General features: G+C 38.0%; 2 protein-coding genes across 2 annotated transcripts; one reads left to right on the top strand and one right to left on the bottom strand.

Annotated features, from left to right (window-relative positions):
• The first annotated feature begins 778 nt into the window (after positions 1 to 778).
• On the top strand, positions 779 to 3,685 carry mrpl18 (mitochondrial ribosomal protein L18). The gene is made up of 4 exons (XM_028008583.1): positions 779 to 1,049; positions 1,122 to 1,290; positions 2,296 to 2,530; positions 3,403 to 3,685. The coding sequence occupies exons 1-4, from the start codon at positions 962 to 964 to the stop codon at positions 3,478 to 3,480; spliced, it is 570 nt and encodes a 189-aa protein (XP_027864384.1). The 5' UTR covers positions 779 to 961; the 3' UTR covers positions 3,481 to 3,685.
• Positions 3,684 to 20,022, bottom strand: LOC114138993 (protein phosphatase Slingshot homolog 3). Its single transcript, XM_028008580.1, has 17 exons — positions 19,867 to 20,022; positions 16,666 to 16,827; positions 13,457 to 13,494; positions 13,177 to 13,366; positions 12,222 to 12,337; positions 12,040 to 12,108; positions 11,334 to 11,399; positions 10,497 to 10,679; positions 9,931 to 10,024; positions 9,677 to 9,805; positions 9,401 to 9,447; positions 9,114 to 9,260; positions 6,656 to 6,856; positions 6,337 to 6,541; positions 6,162 to 6,254; positions 5,991 to 6,086; positions 3,684 to 5,002 (listed from the first exon to the last, which is right to left on the bottom strand). Exons 2-17 carry the CDS (start codon positions 16,711 to 16,713, stop codon positions 4,865 to 4,867), a joined length of 1,860 nt encoding a protein of 619 aa, XP_027864381.1. The 5' UTR covers positions 16,714 to 16,827; positions 19,867 to 20,022; the 3' UTR covers positions 3,684 to 4,864.
• Between the last annotated feature and the right edge of the window lie 165 nt (positions 20,023 to 20,187).

The raw sequence follows: 20,187 nt of genomic DNA, 5'->3' as shown, positions 1-20,187 counted from the left end.
GAAATGCACTGCAAACATTTAAAGCTATTTCTTAAAGCTTTCATTGAAGTTGACAAAGTTAAAGGTTAAATCTTAGCAAATTATTAGCAGTTATCCATGTTGCCTTTCCTGTTATTTCTTAAACACTTTCAATTTCACTTTTTTTATTCATGTATATAAACATATTCACACCCCCTGAACTTTTCTTAAGTTTATTTTGGGATTTTATGTAATAGTCCATCACAAAATAGCACATAACTGGAAGTTAGAAAAAATATACATTTAAAAATTATTTTACAAGTACAAATCCTAAGAAAAGCTTGGTATGCATTTGTATTCAACACCATTTGGACCAACAACCCTAAGCAAAATGCAAACAGATGCCTTCAGATTTTGTTGCCATTCAAGCTGCAAATCTTTTGCGGTATCCTACTACCAGCATTGCACAAATGGATAAACATTTCGCCCATGTCCTTGACAAAGTACACTTAATCAGATTGAATTGAGAGTATCTACAACCATGATGCCCTCACCACCATGTTTCAGGATAGGGATGGTGTTCAGGGTGACAGCATTTTGCATCCAAATAAATAAATTTGGTGTTAATCTAACCAAAAGGACTTCCTTATTGTCTGAAGATAAATTTTAAGAAAGAGTAAATTGATTTTTTCCCCCCACTTGTTTATAAACAATTAAGCATAAAAACATACATATGTTACACAAAGTTATCCCTCCCAAGTTTCTATTTTTCGGAATAATCTACTGTTTCTATCCGTGCTCCTTTTCAAGTAACACCCAGTCAAGTGAACCGGATATTATTGGAGTCTCAAAGATGGCGCTCCCTCTGTCACGGTGAAACCTTATAAAATAGTGTGTAGGAAAAGGGGAGTTGGTTTGAACTTATCTAAGGGCGCAAAGTGTGCCTAGATGTTCACGGATAAACGGAATTTGACTGTCTAAGCGGAACAGAGGTCAAACAGAGATGGCTTTGAGGGAAATTAATAGGAGTGTTCGGCTGTTGATGGGCCAAATTCAGCGGTGTGGTTCTGGTGTTGCTTCAAAGCACTCAGGTAAGTAAACAAACGGCGCTGCTGTCATTGAGTCGCTGCTGTTACTAACTGGTTAGCTGGTCCTGGTACCAGCTCGGTGTTTGAGTCAGGCTGCAGCTCGGCCCGAGCCCACCCCGAATGAAAACGAAGCCGTCAACCCGACCTTCGTGAACAGGAATCCGCGGAACCTGGAGCAGATGGCCCTGGCTGTGAAGGACCGGGGCTGGAAGACCACCTGGCCTCACCAGCAGTTCTACCACAGGTAGAAAGAGATCTTTGGATCCCCCCTTTTAATAGCTTCATTGCCAGGATGCTATTTGAATCTACTTTGCCTAAATATTTCTCCAAAATTTCACGGTAAAATACTAATGTATTTTAACTTAAAAACAATCTCAAGCGACTTTTGTCACCTCGGGAGCTGTAAAAAATAAAGGCCTTGAAATGAGACGTGAACTACCTGAATGACATTAAAGGTGATTTCAAAATAAAATATTAGATATTTATATAGAAGATACTTCTTTGTTTAGAGGGAACCATCTCTGAGGGGCTGAAAAGAACAAAAGCCTGAAAACTGAAATGATGAAAACAAAGTTAGGGGATTATTTGAGTTTTAATCTTCCCAAGAATCAAAAGATGGAAGTTCTAGGAGCCTAGAAATAGGACTTGTTTTGAAATTGGTCAATAAGGTGTGTGTTGGACACACCTTATTCCTTACAATTTATGTAAAGGAATCCCCAGCTATAGTATGAAACGACAACAACTAATATTCATAACAGAAAAGAAAATATTCGTCAGTATTTGACTTGCTGATCGTGAGAAAGTTAGGCAATTTTGATTCCCGACTGGTGATATTATTATTATTAATACATTAATTATCCATGTAATTAAAACAACGTATGAAATATATTGAAACAAAAAGGTATGTACCCTTAAAATATACATAAAAACATTTATGTAAGCTTGCATAGCATGTTTGTGTTCATACCATTCATATTAGGACATTTATGGATTTTATCCACTCACTGGGGACTCAAGTGTAATATTCATTTTGGATTCCCCCTGATTTAGCTGAACTGTTTATTTTCCAGGTGAAGGATTATATATTTTCTTCATGTGTGGATTAGAAACACCCGTAATAAAAGTAAACTTGTGTACCCAAATTCATTTTATTCAATGAACAAAGTATGTTTTTCATCTTGAGAGAATAACATGTTAAATAAAAAATAAATCTTTACAACATCTACTTCTGCTTTGTTCATCTTTTCAGGTTGATGTTTTCTCGCAGTCAACATCACGTCACAGCAGAAGTGTTCTCCTACACTTCACCCGTGCCAGTGCTGACCTGTTCGACCAAAGAGTGGGCCGTGAAGAAGGAGCTGGCTTCCACAAACTGCGTGGCGGCGTGTCAGGCTGTGGGCGAGGTGCTGGCGCATCGATGCCAGCAGGCGGGCATCATGAGGATGGTGTACCGGGCCATTCCCTGGACGTACCGATCCGAGGGAGTGAGTATTGGTTGCAGAATCTGATGGATTACTTTGCGTTGAAGGCCTCTGTTTTTTTTTTTTTGTGTACTAACTACTTCCACTGACAATGATTCTAATTGAAAATAGACGGGTCAAACTTTCAGATCCTAAGTAGCTATCCATATTTTCTAGGAATAAGATTACAACTTTAAATGACTAAAACTTGAATTTCCCAACTGAGGAGTAATCATTATTTTAGTTCTTCTAATACAAAGGACAGTAAATAAATGCAACAGCTTTTAAGTTTTTGTTCTCCAAAATTTTTGTTGAAAAGCTATTTTGCCATCTAAAGCTGATGGAATCACTCACTGGCAACCAAAAGACAATCCTGCTTTCCTTACAATTTCTTTGCACTTTAGAGTCCAGCCTCATCTGTGCCTTGTGAGCGAATGTTTTCTACAGCTGGAGAAGTTGTATCAAAAAAGCGTAACGGACTCGATTTCAAAACGTTGAAAAAATTTATTTTTTTAAAATAAGTTTGTAGGAAATAAAATCTGTCTGCATGCATTTGTATTCACAACACATGTACTTACATTTTCACATGACACATGTTCACATTATTTATACTGTATCTAAAAATGTATATTTCAAATTTAAATGAAGATACAATGCAATCTAAAATACAATGACTTAAATGATATTATTGTATATATTAGCTCATCAAATCAGTGTCGGTTGACGGCGTCAACTAATTTGCCTGCAGGCATTTTGAAGGTCCAGCAGGTGTCAGTATTCAGTGAGTTTTTTCAATGTGTCTAAACGTTTCATGACTCCTCATTAACCAATCACTAATTCACACCGTTTCAAAGTAAATGCATATGTTTTATATTTCAATCTCCTTCTTCTTGCAGGTTCAAGCCTTTAGAGCTGCAATGAAGCAGGGAGGAGTCATCCTCAGTGAACCCAGAAGGAAATATGTAGGGACCTAAATTTGAGCATCATTTGTCACATATACAAATGATGTGTATCATCATTTGTATTTGTGATGATATAACACTGTATCTAAAACAAGTCCTGTTATTACTGTACAAATAGTTACATTAGAGAGACTACAGTAAATGACAATATTATGAGAATTTGAATAATAATGTCTTTTACCTGAGATCTTGTGGTTTAATAAAGAGACTAAATGTTTGGAGTGTGATTTCTTTATTTGTCACTCTGAATGTTTCGTAAACAAGAGTGAGGTGGAGAAAGCCAAGAACTTACAACAGACCAGCTTTGGGTGCAACTTAAAGTTACCAATCACGGTACAGTGCAGGGTTGCCTCAGGCAGTGTGAACAGTGTGGGATTATAAAGTGCATGTAAATGCTTTAAATTTGTGCACATGCAGGTTTAATGAATTAAGCCTTAGCTTGGTTGTACTCAAAGAATAACACCAGCATGAAATAACATTCCACATCAGCATCTGGTGGATAATAAACTGATAAAGTTCATATAAATACACAAAAAAGAAACCCTGAACAATTTGGTCTTACAGGCTGGTATATAATCACAAAAACATGCACCCAGATCACCAGCAATTATATATGGATATCTATGTATTGTAAATAAGCACAATCTCTGGAAGTCACATTGATGATGGCCAAGTGAGACACTGTAGGAAAAATACAAGATGGGACAATTTCCTCATAGTAAAACCATAAAAACACCAGCAAATATGTCATTCTCAGGTTGAAGGCACTCATGCAGTCCTGGTATACACATTGGAATAAAAAATAAAATGGTCTACAATTGTTCCGTACATTAGCTTTTCATTTAAATATATTCACTGGCATGTAGAAAAACAGTTTGGCAATCAGGCATGCGCCATAAAACTGGCCTTTTAACGTGGTCCGTAATGCACAGCTTAGATACAGTAAAATCTTTCCATCAGAGATGAAGAAATATCTTTTGGAAAGAAAAAGATGTGAACACGTGGCAGTTTGAAACCTGGTGTTTGCCAGAGAACGAGAGATTACAGATATTGCATAGAGCTCTCTAGAGTGTTGAAGGGAGAGCTCCATTAGGGCAGAAGGAGGCTCTGGTGAGTCATAATGACAGCATTTTATAACCGTAATGCCACTTAGACAGTGACATCATCTTTATGAAATCCTGCCTGCCACAGGTACAGCAATACTGCAGAGAGAACCTCATCAAAACAAACCAGGTATTAGTAGGAGCTCAGATGTGCAATGAAGGGCTGGTGAAACATAAATTACAGCTTCAACAGAACTTCCTTGGCATGTTTCCTGGGTTCATCACTTTTGGGATTTCCTTTATTGATCCCTGTCCCTCTTGTGCGCTCCTGATAGTCCCCCTCCTTGGTCGCTTTAGTCTTTGCTCTGACCGCTGTCTGGCAGGGAGCGCGGCTCTGGTGACACATCGACGCATGCTCTTTGGTGTGTGAGCCCCCGTCGGCCGTGGCTGCGCCTCCGCTGCTTCGGAGAGCGTCTCGGACTGCCAGGAAGCTTTGGACAGAATAAACAGCTTGTTGTGAACGTCTATATTTAATTATGTGGAAAATCTAGTGGCTCAAACCTATGGAGGTCATTGTACTAAAAGAAAAAAAATATACTGAAGTCTTTCAATTATATAAAAATATGAAAATGCTCTACTTGGACATTTTCAAATTACATATTAATGATCAGGAGGCAAAAACATTTAATGTTTTATAAGCTAATCCTGCTTTAAACTTCAACACAATTTCATCCCTGACCTCTCTGTTGTGTTCGTTAATCTTCATGATCACTAATATTCTCCAACAACTTCTGAATACTTCATAGAACAGATTTATCTATGATGAAATTTAATTACACAAAGACTATTTACTATTTTCAAGGTAATGGGTTGCACTGGATTTCATTTAGGGGTATTGGAGGAAAGGAGCCCTTTTACTTACAAAAAATAAAAACTGTGTATTTTCTTTCCCCTTTTGGAATGATAAGATATTTTGTGTTGGTCTATATATATAGTGGTGCGATTTTCAAGTGAAATTTTTTTTCCAAATTTAAAATATTTATATCAGACGAGCTCTGGTAACTATGAGGAACACAGTAATATCCAGCCACACTATTTTTGGGGGCATTTCTCTGAAGAGGAATCACAGGAAAGCTCTCACCCAGAATAATTTCACCAAGTTACATTTCCACAGCTGATGCTGAAAGTTCTTACTTCCGTTTCTGAATTTAAAACAGAAACGTGTCTCTAATTAAATATTAAAACAACTTTCCTTTTGCTTTGTTCTTACACAAAGTTCAAGCATTGTGGCTTCTCTTTAACAATAATTTTATATAAGAGACATGATGCCACAACTGAAAATTTACCCGTCAGTAGAAAAACTGCGTCTGTATGTTTGCAGAAAATTCCAACAAAATTTGGCCCAAAAACACTGTATTTTAGGAAATTATTTTACTGAAACTAAACTGTAATGAGGATGAAAATAAGTATCTTGTTTACCGGTTCGTGTCCATTATCCATGTCATCTAGTTCGCTTATGGACTGCATGAGGGAGAAGAGGTTCATCCTGCCACTGCGGTTCACACTTGGAACAACCTTTGGAATAAAGAGACGTAGTAAACCATCGATGTCTGCAGCTGCGCCGTAAGTGAAAAACCCTAATCGGCTCACCTTGTCTGGTTCGTTTATAGTGATAATGGGACTTGCTCCTTCCTGCCTGGGAAGCTGGAGGTTGTCAGATTGTGGACTTGGTTCTTCAAACACCTGAATGTGTTTGAGAATCAAAAGAGATCAACCAGTCGGTTTTAAAATGCTGAATATTTTTTTTTATAAATTATAAAATTACCTCTTGTTCTTCCTCTGAATTATTTTTCTCATCTGGGCTGAATGAATCTTTTTCATATAGACTATCTACATCATCCTCCTCGTCTTCATCTTCATCCTCATCGTCCTCATCATTGTCCTCCCCTCCTGGTTTGTCGGCCTGCTCTCCCTTGTCCTTTCGGACTGACTTCTGTCTTGGCTTCCAGAGAGCGCTGTGACGCTGCTGGCTGCAAAGATGAACACATCACAGCTCCTCACTTTCATTAAATCAGAATGGACAAATATTTATATCAGCCCCTCTTTTGATAGAACATGGCGTCTCATACAGCGTCGGATCCCACCTTGCGCTGAGGATACCGCTGTAGGTCTGCAGCTGCTTCAGAAAACCGTCATTGGGCTTGACGATGGACCGCCGATCCCTAACGTAAGAAAGCGCCTCATCCAGAGACCAGTGCTGCTGCTTCATGGCGTAGGCGATCACCGTGGATGCAGAACGAGACACTCCCATCTTACAGTGCACCAACACCGCCTGCCCGCTCTTCCTGTGACACACAGAGGAGGGACAATCAATCAAGAGGCTGAGAGTGCTGCAGAAACTGAGGCATAAATACAATACAACACGTTCCGAAGAGAGATGCTGCTTACAGGGGGAAACCTCTGACGAGTCTGCTAAAGTGAACTCAGAGTTTCAAAAATCAGACACTCTAAAATTGAATAAACCTAAAAGAAAATAGAGAAGTTGTCATTGTCTCTTTTAGTGTTGATGCCTGTTATGACAACAAATTTTACTGAACAATAAATTAGCTCAGAATGCCTCAGTGATGCCACTTTCTGGAACTGGAAGATATTTTAAAATATCGAAAATAAAACACAGCAACCACAAACAATAAATTAAACAAAAATTAAAAGCACACACAGTATAAACAATAAATAAAATGGACTATGATCTCTAAACAAAATCACCCTACAATTTTGTTTTCTAATTTCTATCAGTATGGAAATTATTGAGCTCATTTTATTTTATCAGATGATTAATTGATTAATTGCGACAGACTTACTGATGTGTCAGTCAGGTGAAATTTCAGGTCAAACTACAGAGAGTTCTGTTCATTTCAAATAGCAGAGGTGGCCTAGATAAAACAAATTAACTTCATACCATCAACGTACTTATGTCAAAGTTTGTCTCAGAGGTTATCTACTTGTGCCGAGAGTTCAAACAAACCCAGGACAAAGTCCAAATTGCAACATATCTCACCTAAATGTTATAAGCATCAAACAGGCCGACTTGTCACCTGTTATGGAGCTTCTCAATGAGAATGATCAAAGGGCTTTGGAAATTCATGGAAGTATAAATAATGGCCAGATCTACTGGCTAGCTAGAACATATAATTAGGTTTTGTACTTGCCATTTTAAAGCATTAATAGTTTTTATTTTTTGCTAAATACTGTAGTTGTCTATGGTTTGTATTTTGAGAGAGCACACTTGTATTTGAGATATTTTTCCACCATATTTGTGGCAATAGTCAAACTATCCTAATGACATATCAGGCTTCAAGACAGCAACAAGCAAGTTAAAAATGTAGCCCAATGTTAAAATATTATAATCTGTTTAAAGATGACAAATTCTGCCTAGTAGTCCTCTCAGACCTACTGTTCACATTTTAGTGTGACTTCCAACTACCTAAAATAACAGCAAAAGGAGAAGTGAAAGTGCATCAACACAGAAGATCACATTTAACAATAATTTACGAGTAGATAAATTAGTTTTCTCACATATTCTTGTCTGCTGGTTAATGTGTTGATTCCAGCTGTTTGTTGAACATATTTTAAAATAAATGTAGTACTAAAATTACTCACGCACTTGGCTGTTTGAAATTTTGAATGATTTTCTTTCAACCAATAAGTCTTTCTGAAATTAATGAAACAAGAAAGCAATTTAAAACAGATTACTAGTTTTGAAAACAGTAATTTATTTGCTTTATTGCTATTTAAAAACAAAATCTGCACACTGAAAATGATTCATACCTTTCTAAATTACCAGTCAAATTTCTTTTATTAAATAACAGCAATGCAAGACTGCTCATCTAAGTCTCCTTTCCATCACCCTAATCTTTCAGATTCGAGGTAGGAATTTTCTTCCTTAGTGGTTCTTGGAAAGTACCAGATCATTAAAGCCATATTTCTTCCTCTGAGGGTAAAAGTTTGGGTCAGTTTATTGCAATTTCCAGCAGAACAGTTAACCTAGAGATGCAACAAAACTAGAATTGAAATAGAGCTGCCTAACATTAAATAGTTCAGTTGAACAGAACAAAACTCACCTCAATTGAAAATGCATAGACTGCTTTTGAATGCCAGGATGGTGCTAGCAACTCCAAAATTAAATAAGCTTTACCAATTCTGACAAAAGGAGTGATCAATATTCCCTCCCAGCTTTTTTGCTGATGACAAAAAAAAACCATTTGGTTTTTCTGCAGTTTGCTCGGTAGCATTTATCCAAACGATCGGTTTTACGTGCATTTTCAGAGCAGTCTTGATCCAGAGTGGATTGGAGAAAACATAATGTTTTAAAAAGATTTTAGTTATATAATTATTCCACCCATAAAAAGTCTAATTTAATGTGTTGCAAATCCTCTCTGATGAGCGCACATATGCTTATGACCAGCATGGAGTGTGGTGGAAATATTGTGGCAATAGCAAACCTCCTCACTATCATGCAGCCCTAACTGTGAACTCTAGATGCTTGATTTTAAACTGTGCACCCTGGAGAGTTTTATACTGTGTTTGGTGAATGAGCTCTACCTTGCAGAGTTGATGAAGTTGTATGTGTCCGGCCAATGAGAGAGCAGGTCAGTAGCCTCCACATCATACACTCTGATGTTCATGTAAGTGAAGGATTCTGGGAAGAAGTTGTCAATCTCCCTTGTGACATTCAGAATGTAGCCAACGCTGAAAAACAAGCAGAAGCAGATTAGTGACTCAGCGAAACAACATGCATAGCTCTGAGTTATACACATCAACAAACAATCTGACACAGAGACATTTAGACAGATCTGTAGGGATAGTTGGAAGTAAGAACAAACACCAACTTGTTTTTCTGTAGCTCCTCAAAGTTAGCAGCATTCCACTCAGAGCCCTGAAATGACAATAATTTAAAAAAGAAAGTTAGTGAAACAGACAAGAAGGCGGAAAGGGCCTGCAGAGCTGTCTGCCCTATCGCTGTTGACACACAATCTCCCACAAAGGGGAAGTTAAGGTCATGTGACAACATTCTGGCGAAAGCTTATTTCTGTCAGTTTGTTGACCTCTGCAGCAGGGAAAGCCCTCTTTATGGTGGTAAGCTTTACTACAACCCAAACACTTACCAGGTAAAGGTAATCAAATATTTTTGAGGGTTTGTCCATCTGAGCCATGGTAACCAAGATCTCATTATCAATGTACTCCTTGTAGATTCTCATATCAAACCCTATCCTGGACTCCAACGCAGTGTGCACCTGCAGAAATAAAAAAAAAAAATAAAAAAAATGTGCACATTCATTAATTATTTAACCTCCTGCTGGTCTGAGAACCTGCCGTTTTAGGACCAACTTCTTTGCGGTCCTCCTCCCACATGTCTTACCATTTTAGACGTGAGGTTGTCCAGGTCTTCGGTTCTCATGATGTCTCTCAGGTGCTCTTTGATGAGCCTTTCATTGGAAACTCTGTCTACACAGCTTTTCAAACAAGGAAAGAGAAGCTTTAACACACTGTGACATATTTGCATTGAACAACAGGAACAGAGGACAAACAGTATAACTCATTTCAAATTTACAGCTGCATGGAGAGGTGAAACCTGACAAACTAGAAATCAGTTACAAAGCATAATTACAACTAAACGTTAATCAACTTCTATGCAAATAGATCGGTTCAGATATATTTAAGAACGGTTGCAAATGTAATCATTATTTACTGTATCTGCAGAGTAAGAATTGTTTATAAAGGCCTCTTTGTGCCTAAATGCACTTTCTATTCAGATAAGATCTTTCATGCATGACCTACTTGTTGTGGTGCCGTTTAAAACGGCTGTATTTCAACCTTTAACTAAGTAAATAACATGAGGATAGTTTCCTGTTCCACTTCTGGCTGGAGTGTTTCAGATTATTAATCTAATATAAAATGAAAGTTAAAAAAAACCAGCCGTCTAACCTCTGTCCATTACTGTCCCTGCGCACTGACTCCAGGTCGTTCATAACCTCCCACTCGTTCAGGCAGAACCGATCGGACTCAATGTGCTGGGCGTAGTGCTGGGCCCACTCTAGGCCACAGCCTGGGATTAAGGCTGCTTTGACTGCCCGCTCGCAGCAGCCATGCAGCACCTGCAGGATTGACCTTAAAGGAGAAGAAACGGGTGGAGAATTTAAACCAGTAGTTAGTGCAAGCAGATAGCTCTAAATACAGATGCTAATCTATAACAAGACTATAGTACAATCTATGACTGCATGGTTGTGCCTGTCCATTACTGTCCCATTGCTGCAAATGCATTCACACCATTAAAGTTTTTCACATTTGGTCAGGTCCAAGCGAGGATTGGGATCCTGGAACTGAACAGCTAATCCTCGGAAGATCAGGGAAATCGCTCATTGGGCTGCGAGCAATCGAAAAGATTGCAGAAACAATTGCCAAAAGTGGAGCTTAACCAAACTTTAATTTCTTCGAAGAAATGACATAGATCAAAACTACATTTTTCTTCTCTGGAATGTGGTTGCTTGAGACCAATGTGTTGTTACCACAGACCAACGGTCACTGCAAAGTGTGGAAACACCTCCAAAAGAGGTGTAGTTGGGGTTATAGGTATGCACTTCATGGCTCTTTCCCATATGTTTTTGTTATTCCAGTTTGACTCCGTTTTCTGAGAACTGGCATGAAATAAAAAACACTGAAATGCCTGGGGGTTAAAAATGAAATCTGAGCTCATCCTGGCCTCTCCCTACAACTTCTTGCTATTGTAGTTCTTACTTCTGTTGTATCAGCATGAGAACTCACCACATGGTCTGCATTGAAACTGGTTTAAAATTTCTGGTGTCCTCTGCTGACGTCACACTAAAACCACTGCAAAAAACAAACAAAACAAAACAGATATGAACTCTGATAAACTCCAGTGAATACAGATAAGGAGGAAGAAAAATCTGATAAGAAACAAATAATGGAAAAACGCAGAGTGCTGGAAAGGGCAGAAAGACGTTTTCAGTGCAAATTAGTGACATTTCTGGTGAACAAAGTGAAAAATAAAAATGTAAAGGCAGCGAGAAAGAAGAAAAAAACGACACGGCGAGAGGCGTGATCTGGCCTTATAAGGGGTGAACACGCTGGTGAGACATGGCAACCAATCAAAGAATCTTGTGTGACACTCAGCATGTGATGGTGGATCAGTTAGTACACAGCAGACAGTTCTCACACCATGTGAGCCTGAATGTTTTAGCCCGTTTTACAATGCTCCTCTACAGACATTTGAAAACTTGATGCTTTTAATACAAACGGCAGAACCACTAAAGCTTTCAGCTGCTGAACTCTCCGTGAACACATGAGCTTCATGTTTATGTAAGAGTTTTTGAGAGAGTGAGCATGTGTAGTTTATAGCAAATGAGTCAACTCTATAAATAACATGTCTCTGGAAGGAATCCCAAATACCAGACTGCAGACTGGTTTCACTTCAAATCCTTTAGTCCTACATTTTTAAAATGTCTCTTACCCATCTCCATCCAGATACACTTGTGTGTCGCTCCATAGTGGCAGGACCAAGCCGATAGTACAATGAGTGCTGCAACGAGACACAGTGCAGGTAAGGAATTTGGATTTGACAGGGTTAAAGCAAACTTTGTTAGCCTGTGCACTGCTTGTGGAACAGTACACCAACATCTAAGTTACCCTCACCTCTGTGAGCTGGGGAAATCCATGCCCAGCAGAATGCTCTCCTGTTTGCTTGCCAGCGTGGAGACAACGATCAGATACCTGACTCTGACCGAGCTGACCGACTCCAGCTCCACCGCCTGGGTGACAAGAGGAGTCGGGAAGACAGAGCCACAGGACTAGTCAATGCAGAAAAATAAATATGCTTTCTAGGCAACATGACACCTGTTGGAACCAAAAATATTTATCTGGCTCTACATGGTACAAAGTATCATATGCTGACTTCTCTCCTTGAAAAACTGTGAGATAAGGTAGGAAAACACTGTGCTTAAGGAAAGCATGATGAACCATATCTATCATATCCACAGTGTGAGGCTGTCTGAAACATAGCTAAAAATAATATAGCCATTTTCCACAGTAATAATAAATTAGCATCAGCAATTTTTTTTATCAAAAGCCCAACCTTGTAGTTGGTTTGATACAAAGGAATAAGCCTAAAAATTGAATTTTTAAGGAGTGATTGTAAGCCAAATTCTTCCCATACTTCAAGTTTTAGGCCCTACTAATTACATATATAATTCTGGAAAAAATGAAGAGACCACTGCACTGAACTCGTTTGAAAACCTCCTGGTTATTCAACCAAATATTGATTTCTGAACTCTTCCAGAGTTAAAATAGCAGTACTGTTGTTTCTAAATTAATATGAACAATGTTTTCTTCGCATTATTTGAGGTCTGAAAGCACTGCGTCTTTTTTTATCATTCTGACCATTTCTTATGTTCTTCAAATAAACACTAAATTTTGCTTTTGCTTGCAATTTCAGAGGCATGTTGTCAGTAGGTCATAGAATAAAAGAACAATGTTTATTTTACTCAAACCTATACCCATAAAGAGTAAAATCAGAGAAACTGATCATTTTAAGTGGTCTCGTAATTTTTCCAGAGCTGTATGTAACATGCATTTCAACACCGGGGCTCACCAGCTTGATGGTGTCTTCCGGTCTGAGCTGTTCAAGCATGGCATGGAGGTGTCTGTGTCGTGTCTCTGACGCGCCACTGCCTTTTTTCACAGGAGAACTCCCGTCATGGGAAGAAGTGTCATCTTTGAGACCCCGAGCATCGTCATCTTCCAGCAGAAGGACAGCTCCTTTAACGAGAGCAAAGCTCTCTCTGGAAACAGACAGACACAAAGTGTTTAGTTTTATATGACTATGTTCAAACAACCATGTTAGGGTTATTGGAAAATGAGTAGATGTTTACCTTTTCTGAAGTCGTCCTCTTCTTTGGAAGCTTTCATCCTTCAAAGTAAATACATTCAAAAGAAAACCTCATAAGAAAGGTGGCAGAGTAATATACAGTCAAATTCAACAAATTAGAATATATATTACGACGAGACTCATTTGTCAGATTAAAAGCACCTTTTGAAAATAACCTCTAGGAAGGTATAAAATTGTTTTTTTAAAATAGCTTGTTGCTTTGTTGTAATATTTTAATTGTAAATGTCATGTTTTCATTAACTGTAAGTGGAAAATCATCATAATTAACAGGAAGAAAGGCTTCAAACATGCATCTCTGTGTAATTAATTTATATAATGTGTTGACCATGAAATAAATGAGCTTTTCAGTGATATTCTAATTTAGTGAATGGATCTGTATGTATATTTATTATGCTTGTACATGCTGGAGTCATTTTCAGCCAAGGTTCGTGGATGAATGTCCATGTGTGATAAGCTTTCCCCTCTTTCATTTAATCATGACAAAATCCAAGAATAATACTTTTCTTTTGCAGTTTTTTAAATTTCTTCCTACAATCTCAAAGATTTACAGTATTTGATTTAATTACCTTTAATATGTATGACTAAGGGCAAACAGCTCCTTCCACAAGCTTAGTGTGCAATATATCATACTTTACTGGAATGTTTCCCCATTTGTCCTGACAGAACTGGTGTAACTGAGTGAGGTTTGTAGGCTGCCTCATTCGCACACACCTTCATTCAGCTCTGCCTACACATTTTCTATTATAGATCAGGGCTTTGTGATGGCCACACCAAAAAAAATTTTTGTCCTTCACCGGAGCTGCACGACTATAGACATGCAATATGGAATGCTATTAGTGAATAATGCAGTACCATATAACAATTAAACAATTCAACAGAGTTTACGTCTTTCTGCTTTGGGTTTATAGCGAACATAGACGCAAGATAATGAGCAGCCTAAAAAGATACATAATTTAAAAAGTTTAATATTCCTCTAAAACAAGATTTTACTGAAAAAGTTGCTTCTGACCGATTTGGGAACTAAAACAACTTACAGTTTTTTCATGACGCAACCACTTTGCCACCTTCTAAAACCTTTTAATGCTGCATTAAACAAATGAGTCAGTTCTTTGGGATAAACATGCTGAGCACACTGATATTGCCACTCTCCCACATGGGGACACAAGACTTGTTTGTGCCCATGTTTTAACTCCATCAATGATGCTTTTGATACCTCCTTAATATTTCCACTTTATTTGATTTCTTCATGATTCAGTCTATTTTGTGAAGTGTGCCAGTTCATCCTGCAGCTAATTGCCCCATCCATCACGATTCTGCCACCTCTGCACTTCACAGTTGGAGTGATGCTCTCAGGCTTCCAAGCTTCTCTCTAATTCCTCCAAATGTAACAATGGGCATTATGGACAAACACTTTCATTTGGTTTCAACAAACCAAAGGACATGTCTCCAAAAAGTAGTACTTGCATTTGCAAACTGTAATCTAGATTTTAAAAATCTTGCTTTTGGAGTGATGGCCTCTTCCTCATAGAGAGGCCTTTCAGCACATGCTGGTACAGGACTTGTTTCACTGTGGGTAAAGACACTATTGCCAGCTGGGGTTGATTCACACCCCAGCTGGTTGTTTTTCCTTTCCTCTTCACCCCCACACACAGACCTAACAGGTCTCTCTCTGCACAAAACCTGTTTCCTTGTGAAACTGTAAGATGGCAGGACATTTTCAGTCAGTTTATTCTTGTCTGAACAGATTGATGTGGCACCTTAAGGAATCTGGAAACCAGATTTGTGAAGGCCCGTGTCTTTCCTGATTGATTTTGAATTTCCCATGCCGCCTCACAGGGAAATAGTCTGAGTCATGCCTTAACACACATCCACAGGTCTGCCACAATTAATACAAATGTTGTGAATTAAGTTATCAAAAGCAGACAAAGCCTTCCAAAATTGCTAAAACGAAGCAAAACTTAGTGAGTGTAAACTTTTGACTTTGAAGAAAGTAGAATTCAGTTATTCAGTCAGAATAAAGGGATTTATGAAATAAAAATAATTTCAAATCCTTTTTCAAATCCTATCTGGTAATTTGTATATTTTAAGAACGGAGCCCATTGCAATCAATGCACAAACATTTTTCTGTCTTTTACAGATACTAATGCAATACATATTTCCATATTCTGCATTCTCATTTTTATAGTTAGCCCATATAAAAACATTACACATTGATACACACTGCTTCAAGTGACCTCCCATCATACTTTTCTGATTGAAAACAAACAAATGGCAAACTAATGCTGTTGTAGTTTTTCATCGTGAACATTAAAGAGAAACATGTTACTTATACGTAAACATTGTTAAAATGGAAGCTGGAGGTGGGGCTTAACTAAACAGCCAAATTATAGAAGAAGAAAAAGAAAAAGAAGAAGGAGAAATGTAAAGATGAAACATGTAGCAAGAAAAGAGAAGGGGTGAGAAACGAGAGAAGTAGCAGTAGCACTGGAGAAAACGAGTTTACATGGAAAGAAACATGAGACAGTAACGTTACCTTTTACGCAACTGACAAGTCCAGACAGAGTCAAGAAAAGAAAATTAAAGAGAAGTGGGCAGGAGTCAGGAGACGAACGATGAGGAGGGGTTGAAGAAGACAAAAAAAAAGGAGAAAACAAGTTAAGATAATTGGTGATTAGATTCTGTGACAAAATATGCAAAGAATGAGACTTGGAGTCAGAGTTAAGTCATTTGTGGATTAGTGGGCGATGATAAAGAACAGAACAGTCAGACTTTTTACATTATTTCCATGACTGTGTGACAGAGAGTGAAAGAGAGAAGATAGGGAAAAACAATGGTCAATGATAATGTGTTTGCATGTTTATGTGCATGTATTTAACAGCTTCAAAAAGCACTCAGACAGAAATAACGCTATTCATTTGCTTCTATTAATGTTTTCTGCGGTAAGATCCATCATCGAAATCAAATCCTTGGTTAATGAATAAACAAAAGGCTCATCATCGTCTAAGCAAACTTTGTGCGGGTATTCACAAAGGGACACATTCAGGGGGTTGTTTTTTCTTTTGTCCCCCCCCACAAACACACACAAAGACCTAACAGGTCTGTGCACAAACAGACGCTCTGATCTACATGCAGATAAAGTAAACAACTGCATATCTGAGAAGATAGTAAACATGGAGATGGGTAGAGACTCACAGAGGAGGTGGAGATGGATGGAATCCTGTGCAAGGTCAACAGAGCCATTGCACAGTACAAGTCTTACTCCGGCGGGCCAGTGGTTTCTGGCAGGCTCAGACAGGTTCTGCAGGTTCCTCAGCCAACAGCAAGCCGTTGGTGCTAGGGCACTTCTTTTTTTTTCTGAAATTGCAAGAAGATAATAAGATTAGAATAGATACATTAAGTAACATTCCTGCTCATACACATGCTTTTGTTTACTGTGTTTTTGATGATAATATTACACTATCCAGAGCTTAAAAAGGAAATGTATCTTTCTATCTTTCAACATGGCCAAAGGTCTAACCTTATAAGAAATGGCTGAACAAAAATGTCTGGGTAACAACACTTCTGTCGCTGTAAAGAGGAAGCCGCTTTTGAAGAACTGATGTCGAAAAAATCCACAAAGCTGCTCAAGAAAAAATGAATCTACTGCAAGTAAGATGAGAGCAATTGGAATTATATAGCTTTTTATGTCAATGTCAAATTTATTTATATAGGACATTTCAAACAGCTCATGCCGCACAAAGTGCTTCACAAGTTAGATGCAACTAAGGATAAAATACTTGGCAGTGGTGCAATGAAATACGTAAGAGCAATAACAACAACTAAACAGCCGTACGAAATAACTTTTGGGTCAACATGTACTAAAAGTCAGTACATAACATGAGTCGTCAGAAGTGATTTCATGCGAGGCGAAAAAATAATCCAGAGTAATTAATGTGTACTCTGGATAATTAATCCAGAGTAATTAATTATGGAACATAATTTTGAAAGATCAGATGATGCAAATTTGCTTTCACATCTCTTACTCTTATAACCTCCTTTCATAATATGCAGCCATGAGTATCTGTAAGATGCTATAACCAGAAATACGCTGAATCTGGGCTGAACCAGATTATCAATTTTCTTTGACGCCTGACCTGCAAATTTCTTTGACTAGAACAAAGAAACAAATGAACATGCTATAGTGTGTTTGATACGGGTAAGGACTATAAATCCAACAGAAATTCAAGAAATTATAAAATCATTCCCATTTATGCAAAGAGCATATGTCCTAATGTCTATCTGACATTTTTTAAGCTCAGAAAAAAAGTGCAGTAAAGTACATGTTGTTTTTCTGAACTGCAAATGGTGGAAGTTCTTACTAAAAAAATCGGCGTGTCAATATTTTATCTGCAAATCCTCTGTTCAAGGGAAAATTTCCAGACTATGAATTCTGGCTGATTTATCAGACTTTGGAAATGTTGGAGCACTTTTCTACTGTAGAGCTATTTCCCCAACACTACAGGTGTTTGCAGGTTAATATATCAAAACTCCTAATTGAGTTTGAAAATAAGGGTTGAATAATAATTTATATATAATGAGAAATAAAAACAGCCTGTTTGACAACCCTGATTGTACAAGCAGGGTGTTGGTTCTATGATGCTTTGGGGTTGTGTAACAGTTGTGACAGAAGGAACATTATAAGTTGGCAGAACTGACCTGAGGATGATCTTTCAGGATTTTCCCAGTGTATTATAAGTCTGGCGGGCCACCAGGCTTTACTTGTGCCCCCACCAGGCTAACCATTGCTTATTTTGTTAAGTCTTTTTAAAATACTTGCATTTTTAAGACTTAATAGTTGGTGTTCAGGTATTAATCTTCCAATATTTTAACAACACATAATTATCAAGTGATATTTTAAAATTTCCTGTCAACTTTAAACATTTTTTAGCTCAAAAACACGATGGGCGCTGGATGAATGACTGCCCTAGCACCCAAACACCAGGTTTAGCAAGTTTTGTGGGGGAAACCTTGTCTTTACCACAATAAACTCCTACCACAAAACCTATTGTGTAAAATAAAATCCAGAGGCTTCTTTGTGAAACAAGCTTACTTGCCACTTTTCTTTTCACAGTTTTCAAAATATGATTGACAATGCAGCCATTTCTAAAAAATGAAAAGGTTTTTAGAAAGAAATGAGGGAAATTTAAAAATAGGTTATTCCTTAAAATATTCTACAAATAGCTTGTCATCTTTTGCACTCTATTATTTGGGATTCAATTTACCTTTTGCATCAATTGCGGGAGGGTTTAGCTTTGACTCACAAATGGGGATAATCTTGTGAATCTTTACATTTGTGTTGGATTTAAAGCTATCTTCTCTATCAAGAAAAAGTAGTTTCTCTTGATCAAGAGAATAGCTTGTCTATAGCTTTAGTACTGATTTGTTTGCAGTATTTAAACAAATCAGAATCAGTCAAAATCAGAATTGGCAGGTCAAAGAAAATCAGAAGTTGGTATCAGCAAGAAAAAAAAACCCATTTATGCTCACTGAACCTTTCTGGCTGAGTGTCCAGAAAGGTTTGAAGGCTTTAGGGTCAGCTTTTAAATAAGATAATGAATAGTTTCATCAATTTAGAACTGTACCTTTAGAAAAAACAAATGATTGATATAGTATTATTAAACATTTGCAATTTTACCAGTTGCTATGAGCCAATAATATTTATGTCTAGTATAATGCACTGCAAATACTGCAGTCCAGTATTTTAATGCGCACACTGAGTACAATGGTGATTGCAATGCAACTAATTCATTTATTTATACCTTTTAAACCATTAGGCGAAATTTCTGAGCTTAAACAAACTCAGTTTATAATAGCCTAAATATAACATTTTACAGATAAAGGGAAGTAAAAAATGGTTACCTATACATTGATAAGTTTACTTAAAGTAGACTGGTTAAGCAGAGGAGTGAGTAATATCGGAGGATGACAATAGCTAGACAGCTATATCAACAGATGACAATAAATACAGAATTTCCTGGCCAGCTTTCCCCGTTATTCATGCAAAGCACAGTGTGTACTGTGGTCTGCTGCCCATCACAGCAGCGGAGCAGCGCATGCAATACACGGCAGAAATTACGCTTTTTAAGCCCCGGCTCTGCTGATAAATATACTAATTTTGTATTGCCGACATTTCGCTGTTTCGTAAATAAACAATTTGATTGACAAGTGCGCTAAAAGTAACTCTGGGATTCGTCACAGCAGCAGAACAAAACACGCAACAAATCAGCAGCGGAATCTGTGAGCCAGCTGCAAGCAGACCGAGCTAAACCAGCCAGGCTTTACTGCTGCCGGGGCTGCACTCTCCAAAGACAGCAGAAATGAGAATCCGTCACTAGAAATAAGTTGATATCCTACCTTCCCAGACTGGGTCCTCCGCTCTAATTTCCTGTTTTGGCGTCTGAGTGAGTCTTCCGTACCCAGAGCTCCTTATTCCGCCCTCTGGTGCTGTCGACAGACCATTTACAGCGGAGCGAGCGGCCGCGGCTCAGACGGGCAGGGCAGGAGGAGGAGGAGGTGGTGGTGGTGGTGACGCCACTCACAGGAAGCCTTTAAAAATAATTAACCCGTTTAACAGTCACTTTACTCACTTTCATAAGATAGACGATTCAGAATGTTGAGTTCAAGTGTTCATGAACAAACTTTCATGTATCTTAATGGCATTTTTATGATTCAGAC

The sequence above is a fragment of the Xiphophorus couchianus genome, chromosome 23, assembly GCF_001444195.1.
Source record: "Xiphophorus couchianus chromosome 23, X_couchianus-1.0, whole genome shotgun sequence".
Classification (NCBI taxonomy): Eukaryota; Metazoa; Chordata; class Actinopteri; order Cyprinodontiformes; family Poeciliidae; genus Xiphophorus; species Xiphophorus couchianus.
This window is presented reverse-complemented; position numbering and strand designations above follow the sequence as displayed.